The 11,108-nt window shown below is 39.7% G+C and overlaps 1 protein-coding gene across 1 annotated transcript; it reads right to left on the bottom strand.

The window, feature by feature from the left end:
- Positions 1 to 5,579: 5,579 nt before the first annotated feature.
- On the bottom strand, positions 5,580 to 10,815 carry slc25a28 (solute carrier family 25 member 28). The gene is made up of 4 exons (XM_004077145.4): positions 10,302 to 10,815; positions 7,913 to 8,141; positions 7,340 to 7,396; positions 5,580 to 7,006 (listed from the first exon to the last, which is right to left on the bottom strand). The coding sequence occupies exons 1-4, from the start codon at positions 10,644 to 10,646 to the stop codon at positions 6,474 to 6,476; spliced, it is 1,164 nt and encodes a 387-aa protein (XP_004077193.1). The 5' UTR covers positions 10,647 to 10,815; the 3' UTR covers positions 5,580 to 6,473.
- Between the last annotated feature and the right edge of the window lie 293 nt (positions 10,816 to 11,108).

Here is an 11,108-nt window from a genome sequence, read left to right as displayed (position 1 = left end):
TGAGCATGTGAGTGTACTTGCTTCTGCGTTTGTGATCGTCTTGTATCCCTGGAGGTGGTGGGAAAAATCCTCCTCCAACTTGTTCTCTTAAGTGATGACAGGACGTCTCCCCCACATCCAAAACCTCTACAGCTATGGGAGACATCCAAGCTACAACTGGCACAGCTGCTTAAAAACTTCCCTGCCATTTTAGCTGACTTGTTCTTATCAGGATTTCACGTTTCGGTATGCTTCATAATTCAGCCTAATGTTACCATGTTTGGAGTCATGTTAACAAAAAGCAGCCAGGAAGCATATGTCACTTTATAAACTATAAAAACTTTATGCTCTGACCTTTTTGGGGAGCTTACAAACAAATAACCTTTTGATGGATTTCCCAGTTTAAAAAGTTTTGGCACAGCTTTATTAGATCGATAACTTTCATTTCAGGCTTTGTAAATATGTAAAACGAATTAGTTTATTTGCATCTTGGCTTTAGTTTGTAAAATTGCTCTGTCCAAATGCAGGAAACACAGTAGATATTTGATGTGAGGTTGTGAGACGAAAGCTGTGTTTGGTTTCTCGAGATGATTTTAAACATTGTTGGGATGTTGTCTCTGTTAACCCTTGTGCTATCCTAGGCACTTTAACATTGGGAGTTGGGTCATCTAGACCCACTAGACAGTGCTCTAAACTTGTTTTATTTTTTGATTTGTAAACCTCACTGGTGTCCATGGATTCCATGAAATCTTTCCACCTTTGTCATGGTAGGGAGAACACGTCAATGTAAGGGTGGGGTCATCTAAGATAGCACAAGGGTTAAACACTTTCATACATTAAGTTCACACTTTCTGCTCCTTTTTCTTTGTTTATTGCTTGTCACACTTTTGGTGTCTAATGTTTATGTTTATAGACCCACTCCAATGAAAACAAGGTTTTTAACATGTTCTTGTAGCATTTTCTCATGATGGAGGACATATATAAGGAGAATTAAGACTAAAGTTCTGTTTCTGAGTATTTTCTTTACTTAAATCACTGGGATTCAGGGGCAGATGAAGATATACAGTTTAAAATAGTATGTAGCTGCTACTGTACTTCCAAACAACAATCTGCTGGCAACAAAATCCCTGCTCTGCTTCATTCTGATCATTGACTGTACAAGAGACCCCCCCCCCCCCCCCCGCCGCCGCCGCCTCATGTTCCAAAAAGCTTGCTAAGTCCAGATCTCTTATAAGCCATCAATGATTCTGGTGCTTCCTCTTGGAGACAAATAGACCCCTGTCTGTCTTAATTTTTCTCTTCTGAGCTGACATCTGGCTTAAACCTGTACAGCTGGATAGCCTCCAATTTTGTTTGCCATATTTGTTGCACCGGTAATGCTAGGTTGGGGGTGTGAGGGGCTGTAAGCTAGCGGAGGGTGTATCAAAGGGATAATGGGAAATGAGTGCTGTCTTAATCCACACCAGTGGTCCCGCCCACAACTCAGATGCAGAGTTAAAAACGAACACCTGCTGCATTGCAGAAGCTATGTTCTAAAAAAACAGCACTCTTTTTGCATCTTGGCTAAAAACGGCATAATCATAATTAAAAGTACACTGGGAACACTTAAAATGCAACATAAGATTGGAGTGGGAGTTCAACTTGCATCTGCTTTGATGTCAAAGGACAAAAAGAAAGACAAATGTGTGGTTTGTCTTGCATGTCGTGTTCTTCTGTGTCTTTACTGAAGTGTGTACGTTCCTCTCAGCCTGTCTGCGGTCTGTCGTGTTTTCGTGCTACCACAAATCACCACAGAGACTATGGCAAAACATCAAACACACAAGCTACAGTATGCCCAATTTAGCCAACTGTAACTTCTGAATTTAATGTGAGTGAAAGCAGCAAAATGGATTGGAAAAACATCCATCTATTTGCAAAGCATGGATGTCAGTCCAGCTCCCACATTTGGAAGCCTCTGGCATATTTTGTCACGATGGGGCCTGTCCACCTTAAAACCTTTGGGAGGCAAAGACATGAAGGCAGCACTGATCATCAGGAGACAAACCTAACATGAGGTAACCAAGATAAAAAAAACACTTTTCAACTAAAAGTTCCCTGAAACCCCTTAAACACAACAAACCAGACAAGTCATCTAAAACAAAATAACACAACAGATCAGAGTTGACCAACGGTTTGACCATGACACTTTGCCTCTTGATGCTCATTGGTTGAACCCAATCATTTCTTGAAGAATCCCAAAAACCATCTAAAAACACTCACCTAAAGTTTTGAATTCTCTCTTCGTCCTAAATCTGCCTCAGCTGGGAAGACAGCAGCAGCCAAAGAATCACTACAACAGCCCCCTTATCCAGCATCACCCCGAAGAGCGTGAGATCTCACCCAGTGTGTGTCTGCATGAGAAATCTCAGCAAGTTTGATGAAGAGTCTGCAATCACACCTCATCCGTTTTCTGCAGGGCCAAGATGGGATAAAGTGGGTTTTATGGCGTAAACGTTTATCACATTATAAGTCACGCTGAGTGCTTCAGTCATGATTTGGCGTTAAATATGAAGAGAGATCTGATAAGAGAAACAATGAAAGAAGCATAAATACACGGAGGGAGAGAAAGACGGTGAGTGACTCAGAAAGAAACGCTCTGTCTGTCAGACATTCACATTCCAAAACACCCACTGATGGGCTTTTTTTTTTGGGAGTGTGTGTTTATGTGCATGAAAACACCCAGGTGCTTTTTCTGAGGGCTTTTTACCAGCAGTTTGAGTTTCCAAAACATGGTGTTCACCAATCCACAAGGGAATCCTGGCATGTGCTTCCAATGCTTCAGAGAAAATGCCCGTGGTACAGTCCCATCATGCAGACCCTTCTCAAATAGCAAAACACAAAAGAAACAATTCAAACATAAAGAGAAAATGTGGTCTGAGGTCAGGTTAAGGTCAGCCAAGTAGCAGTAATATGAGTTATGTTGATAGATGATACAACAGTGTACATCTGTGCAAGTTTATATACAATTATCATCTCACTCCAGTCTGACACAATCATCCCTGGAGAATCATTACGCATGAGTGGATTCCCCACGGGACCACTTAGATTGGGGCAGTTTCTGATGCAGATTCAAATCTGCTCACTAGATTACAGCATCTACAGCTCAGAGTGTCCAAAAATGTCTACTTTATGCCCATTCAGTGAGACAAATTGTCTTTCATGTTGAGTTATTGCTGATTTACCGTGTCTTTATGACAAGATAAAATCTTCAAAGTGAAGAATGAAACATTTAATCCGTTGCTATTCAGCCTAAATAAGGTTATACAGCTTTTTTCATGCCTTATTTATTGAGATATGCCTTTTTACATCACAAATGCCCTTTATAGCAACATATTAATTTTTAAATTCAAGCTTGCATTCAAGTACATAATATTTTGGGTGTTTTTCCGCTATTTTATCTGCATCCCTGTTAACAATGTGTCAGTGGGTGTTGATGAGGGTGGAAACCAAAGACTCAGAAGGAAAAAGGAAATATATCATGTCTTTTTGGGTGTTTAACATCATAAAAGTATAACAAACCTCATAGCCAGTGGAAGATTGTCACAAGGGGACCACATGGAGGGTCTCCAAAGAGGTTTTCTAAATAACAAAATCTTGTAAAAAGAGTAAGAGAAAAAGTAAAGAGATATGTGGTTAAAAAAAAAGACAGATTTCCAATTTTAAGAGCTTCAAATAAAATAAAGACTTATTCTTAAGTTATAACTTAACAAGTTCAACTAAAGTTTAGTTCATTTTCATGAATGAAATTAAATTTTAAGATTTTTATAAAATTATTGTTTTTATTAATCTTGCATAAATAAATAAATAAATAAATAAATAAATAAATAAATAAATATTGATAAGTACTGGTAAATAAAAATCATAAATACAGAAATAATAGTTTTTCCAGACGATATAACAAAATTTGCCCATGAGAGCCAAAATATTATCCAATTATAAATTGCTAAACATTAAGTCCTTTATTTCAACATAATTTAGTTTCTTTGTGTCAATTCTCACAAAGATAAGAGGTTTATTTCCATTGCAAAGGGTTCCTTTTGCATTTTTGTTATTTTCTTGTAACAAATTTTGTAATATAAACCCAAAAATTGAAAAAAATGGGAAAACAGAGAGAGATCACACTATTTGAACTTACATGACTTCTAAAAAAAATCACTATTGTTATAAAAAATGATAGTATTTTGAATAATAGCACTATTCAAAAAGCTGTTTTTGTAATTAATAAACTTATAAAAATGACTTTTTACGTAGAAAGGATCTTTTTAATATCCATGTTTTCAGTGAATGAAATTCTTGCATTGTCTTTCTTCCCTTTGCTCTTTACCAAAGTGCACTCACACACACTCAGCCATAAAACCCAATTCCAAAAGCCGCTGCAGACCACACAAACCGTAGCCCATAAACTGTACATGCATGCAGACACAACAGGAGAGAGTGAGCGGCAGAGACAGTTCATTAACTCTCGCTGTTTGAACAGGTGTGTACCTGACAAGCATGGATGTGAGTGGGTGTGTGTATGCAGAGACGGCAGTGGGGGAGCTGTCACTCCTCACCATAATCTGTAGGAGCTTTAACTCTGCTTTACTAAAACTCACAAGACCGCATCACCTATTCTGGTTCAAGATTTTACCTTGGTTTCCCATCCCTCCTCTATAAAAAAAACCAAAAACCGAATGCATTGTGATTTCTTCTTAAGATTAAACTTCTGACATCATAAAATGATTCTGGTAAATCAAGAAACATCGTCTTATTTTTATCACCTGTTTTCTATTCATTATTATTTACAGAAAAAAGAGGAGGGTTTCAGGTTCACATCCAGGTCAATTTTGTTATAATTTCCTTTCTTTCAGATGTATTAAATCCCAACTGCAGTCATCCCATGGCATGAAAAAAGCAATTTAGTTACAAAACCAATTTTTGTAAATTTTGTAAATTAAATAGAATAATTTCTAGTGTAATCCCATGAATTTAAGCATAAACCTCAAATAAAATAAGTGAGCCTCCATTTATCTTTAAGTGTTATCACTTTTTTTCCTAAGTTATTTATTGCAGTATTTAATTTTTTTAAATAAAATAATTACAACTATCACATTTTAATCATAATTTCTTATGCAATTCTTGATTTCATACCTCAGTTTATAGATTTCAGCTTCATTAACTCATTAACATACAGTTCACCTCCTTGTTCGTCACCTTCTCGCACTTCCATCAGTTGACTTCGACATGCATAATTTGCAGAACTCCAAAGCCTCCCTCTTCCAGCTGTTCCTATGCGGGCGACGGATGCCCGAGTTCACGTTTCGGCTCCAATCTTCAGGGTCAAAGTTGAAATCTGCACCTGTGGTCCAAGACTAAACAACTGTACCTGCCTCGAATGAAAAATAAATACCAGAAAATGCACATAAACGAACACGCTGCTTGCAGCACAGATGTGACTAGGAGGACTGCCTTTGTTTCAGCTCCGTCAGCATGTGATTTCTGTCCTAAAAGGGGAAAACTACTTTACAAATATGCAAAACAATTCCTGAAACACCCAGAGGTACACAGAAAAAGGAGACTTGTTTTATTTGAGCAGTGAGTAGGAGTCCTCCTGCAGAGACTTTATTCAGAGAGTGCAATTCAGTGTCAATGAATCATGGAAATGACATTTCAAAAAAACTAAATTGTCTATAAGTAGGACTGTCATGTCATGCATACATGTGCACAACATTTGCAGAGAAAGCTGCACTAATGTTCTCTGTCAGACTGCAAAATGACAGTAAAAAAGAAACAATAAATTGTATTGCTCTAAATTACATATATTTATATTTTTATTGCCCAATTGAATTGGTAACAATTTGTTTTTTAAATTCAGATAAAGGGGAAAACAAATAAATTAATGACTAGTAAGGAGCTTGCATATAAACTGATGACATCAGTGAAACAGTTATCCAGTTTCACTCCACATTTCTGGACATTAATATTTAATCAGGGGGGGGGACAAATTGGGATTGTAAGAAACATCTTCTCAAATTCAATTTTCTTCTAATTAACTTTGGTTGAACAACTGCACAGCAGGAAATATAAATGACAAAGATGTTGTTGTTTTTTTCATGTGGGAAATGGATTAGTTTGGTGATCAACAAGTAGCAGATGCTGCAAAAGCTGACATAAAACAACAACACTGCCCCCTGCAGGCTGTTTTTCAATTTCTTAATGCCTTAAAGTGGATCAATTTGGGGGGGGGGGGGGGGGGGATGATGAGCAAGCTCAACAAAACTGCCAGCATGTTTTTCTCCTATAAGAGATCAACTGAAGTTAGAAATACTCTTGAAACTGCGTCTCAGACAGAACTACTCAAACTGCCGTGAAGAGGTCTTATCTGCTGTTTGGCAGAGGTTCTATGTGCGCATTAATTCCTCACAGCTCAGAAGAACACCGTTAGAGGAGTTTTAAGCAAGTGAGACAACTTTATCTCAGCCTCCGTGTGTTTTCCTCTTCTTGTGTTGACGCTCAGTGAGTCCATACTTGAAGAACTCGTAGACCGACCAGCTGATGGCTGTAGAGGGCATCTGGTAGATGATTCTGGCTTGAACTCCCTTGAAGAAGCCCCGCAGCCCGCCCAGCCTATAAACTGTCCGAAAGGCGTGGGCCAGGCCAGAGATGTGTCTGTGGGCTTCGTGGCTGGAGGAGCTGAGAGCCTGCGACTCCTGCGTGTTGAGCAGGGTCTTGCAGACGTCTAGCGGTGTGGTGGCTGCGGCCGCGATAGCCCCAGCCAATGCCCCGGAGAGCATGTGGGACGAAGGGTTGTACTGTCTGTGGGGGTTCAGGAGCTCCTGAAGGTGCTCGTAAGTCATGAAGTGGAGAGCCTGGAAGGGCACGTTCATGGTGAGCTGCGTGGTGTAGCTGCGGTAGAATGCAGCCGGGCCTTCTTTCTGCCAAACAGCGCGTACACAGTCCAGCACGCCGCGGTACGGGGAGTTATACATCTGCATGCGCTGCTTCACAACTGGAAAGGGTCATGCGCAGGTTTGTATCCAGGATCCACACCACCAACGAAGAAAACGTGAAAAAGGAAACAAGTTATTAAGACCTTTCACAAGGCAAGCGCACATCATCCGTTAGAAGCAGTGGCTTAGACAGCTGCACCAGAGGAATAAGAACAGTGTCCTTCTACTGATGTGTTTGGACAGATGGGCTAGAGACAGCTGTGAAAAGCAAAGGCAGTGTGGACAGTTCAACCAAGCTTGGCACCTGCAACTTTCTCTTTATTGGGGGGGAGGGGGGGCACACAATGTATCTTTATTCTGCATCCAAGTAAATGTTAAAATGACCCACTCACCTTCTGCTGGGTTCATTGCAGCATCGTGAAGCAGTGTGGCCACGCACCCAGCTGCTCCTGAAACAAACACAACATTTACCAAACACCACCACGGCGAGTGGGACAACAAGACAAGGAAGCAGAACATGCCACAACAGAAATGAGATCACTGCCGACAAGAATAGAGCCAAAACAGATTAATAGAGAGCCATCTAGTGGACAAATATCTCATGACAATTTTTTTAACTCAAACCCCAAATCATCATGAGATGAAATGGGTAAAAGAGGACTTACCCAGCCTCCTTCTAAACTGGAAAACAGAGAAGGAAAAAGCAGCAGTGGTGAAGCAAAAGAGCATGTTGGACAATAGCAGAGAAAATCTCAGAATCTAATTTGTAGCTGCAATGTTTCCTGAAGGCTAAGCTGATCATAACTGCCATAGTTTCTTTGCAGGGCAGGTTCAGTAGAATCAGCTGGAGTTTTTATTTTATTTTTTAAACTATCCTTAGACTTCGACCTTTTAGCCGTGATCTCACATTCATGACGATCTGAACATAGATGGTGGATTCTGTATATATGCGCGTTATGTGGTACCATTAGCCACATGGCTGTTAGCCCCTGGATGAATGACATCACTCAAAGTCTTTTTGAGCTTCTCATAGCTGGCAAAATAGAGGGCGTGTGCAGGTCCGGCCCCAATCGCCGTCGCATTCAGGCCTCTCAACGGACGCCATACTCCTTCCGTGGCCACTATTCGGCGGAGGGCATCCATCACGTTCCGGTACCGAGCCGCAGGGTCAGGCTGCAGACTCTGCATGCGAGTCTGGGAAAAAAACAAAAGCATGATGTTACCTAAATCTATTTTTACAACTACAATAAAACAACATCTTACAAGTAAATGGTAATGAAGAGATTTTGATCCAAAAAGAGATCATAAACGAGCTGCAGCTTAAAACGTGGGTGAGGAAATGAGGTGTGTGGCTCTGGGTGTGGTTCATGTCGGTGTACATGAATGACTGAATAGAAGGAAATGTGCAGTTACAAGCTTTAGGGTCACAAGGGGACATTAGCTGACTTCCATTAATCCTCTTCTTACTCATGACCCTGAACGCCCCTCCCTGTTGGCCTTAAGACACATTAATATTAGTAGATCTGCCTGAGGTTCTGACAGCACTGCAATCTGTGAATGCCAAAACCTCAAGAACACAGCACAGTGAAGGCATAAACAGGCATCATATCACCTTTTATTACAGCAGCAGAACTCTGTGTTCTGCTGCATATGTTATGGTGGTCCATAACATATGCATGCTTGGAGGGGCCATCATAGCTATAGGTCCGCTGTGCTTATCCAACTTGCGTCAGCAAAACTAAAAAAGGAATGACCTTGCGCTCTGTCTTACAAGCACACACCATTTTTTTAAAGAATGAGTGAAGAGTGTGCATGAAAACAAATTATGACAGTTTATCTGGGTTGTAACCTTTGAAACATCAAAACAAACAATAATAAATACATAAAAATAATGACTTTCAACAGAAAAAAAAAAGTTTCATGTCTCAAATTTCACTGTTTTCAAGTCCAAACCTTTAGCTTTAAACATAAAAGAAAAATTCATTTTGAAGTGTTTTTTCACCAATGATTAATATAAAATGATTAAACTTATTTAAAAGTTGCCTTATGAGCCTTACAAAAATCTGCATCTGAATAAAAAGAAGTTCAACCCCATCTGACCTTTATATATGGATGTTCCAGTTTACAGAAGCGTGTTAAAGTTCAAACCATTGATTTTGTTTTTAACAGTGTCCTTGACTTCATGTGGCCCACTTGGAGCCATTTCCCTGTAGGTGAGGCCTCTGTAAATAATTCTGTTTCTCTCTTTTTAAAGTCAATGGTCTTGTGTGTTTAGACCACTCAAGAGGATGCATTTTGCAACAAGCTTTAAGCCTGACATGGGTTCCTTAAATGATTTTATAAGAATTTATGTACATCTGTTTATTTTTGCTATAAAAAAACGACTATCCTATGCGCATACTTTTAGGTGAATAACAAGGGAAACTTTTTATCTGAATTTACACTCAATAATTTGCATAATTTACAAGAAAAACTTTGTAATGGAAGTTGGGCAAATCCTACCTTCAGCGATTTATAATTAGTATATGTATGTTACCTTTTAGAGATACACTAAGCATTGTAAATTTGCCAAAACATGTTAGTTAGTTTAGAGTTTTATGTTGATATCTGGGAACAAAGCAACAAATGCAATGTAATAAACTGTGCAGGTTGCAATAAAACATCATTTTCTGTGGCAAAGTACATTCGGAATGGACTTGGTATCTTTAATAAAAAAACATGTATAGAAAGAAATGGATAATAGTTTTTGTAACTTTTGGAATAAACTATCCAATTTCTAACTGCACTTTCAAAATAAGGTTCTTGTCTTCGAACACATTTGTATGTTGACAGACAGACATCTTGCATTTTCTGTTTTAAAAAAGGAACTGGTTGAGTTTTTAATATTCAATGTAATATTTGATTTGCGTGTTAAAATAAAACAAATCTTTTAAAGTACTTCGCCCCTCGCGGGCCACCGTATGCTAAGTGACTGAAACTATAACATTGCGTAACATTTAATCCTCTAATTTCCTCTGAAGTTTTGATAGTAGTGTTGAACTCCCGAACTTATATTTAAATGCATATACTTAAATAACTCGTTCTATAATTAAATGCTGTTATGAAACTCAATCTTGGACTAAAATAATACACGTTGAGCTACAAAACTATGCTAATGGCTTAGCTAAGGCTGCGAAACGTTAGCTTTGCTGACTGACCTTGTCCTCACAGCCGTCAATGCAGCGTGTTGAGTTAGCTGAGAGCTAATGAGCTACATTAGAAATGCTACCATAATAAATAAAAAGGCAGATAAAGTGAATTAGTCGGCAATGAGTGGAGGTCCTTCCTAGTTAATTAATTAGAGGGCTAAGCTACCTTTACGCAGTCGATGGGAAACATGACACAGTGTTCCATGATTCCGGCCACAGCTCCGGCCAACATGTGGGTGCTAGTGGAAGCTCCCCGTGGAAGAGCCTCATAGTCCGGCTCAAAGTCCTCTGCTTGTGCATCTTGAACACTACAGATACAACCGACATTCTGCAGTTCTGTTTCCCCACCGATCCGGGGTGTCAGACTTCCCACGATACTTTCCGAAACTCCCCAGAACCTGCCCCCCAGCCATCGAACTTCAGCCCCGGCAGAGGCTCCTGCGACCCCGGGATCTCCGCCTGTGGTCTCCGTTGTCATCCGCCGCTTCCTCACGAAACCATCTGCTTCCATGGGGAAAAAGATAGTCAGTGAACGTCTTTCGTTCACGAACACGCTGTTATATTGTTGTCTTCGGGCCTTGTTTTCAGGTTCATTTGGGCTGTTCAGAATCTTCCCCGCTGGAACGGTACATCCCCGCCCATCTTCTGCCAGCCGGCGCCCTTAGAGGCCGTAACGGACACACACGCACACTCATTCTAAGACCCGCCCACCACCCAGAATCGATCTATCATTGCTTGAAATCGACACATCCTCCCCACGCTATTGGATAATACCCCTGTCAATCATTTTACCAGCACTTGATTTCTGATTTTGAACGCAAGAATGAAAGTCATTGTAAATTTAAATGTAAAAAAAAAGTAAAACTCTAATTACATATTGACACAGCAGGTTCTCAATATCAACAAATAATATTTTTTCTTTTAACAAAATAAGTAGATAAAACGCAGAAAACTGGACTCGATTTTTTAAAAA

This window comes from Oryzias latipes, chromosome 15, assembly GCF_002234675.1.
Source record: "Oryzias latipes chromosome 15, ASM223467v1".
In the NCBI taxonomy this organism is placed as follows: domain Eukaryota; kingdom Metazoa; phylum Chordata; class Actinopteri; order Beloniformes; family Adrianichthyidae; genus Oryzias; species Oryzias latipes.
This window is presented reverse-complemented; position numbering and strand designations above follow the sequence as displayed.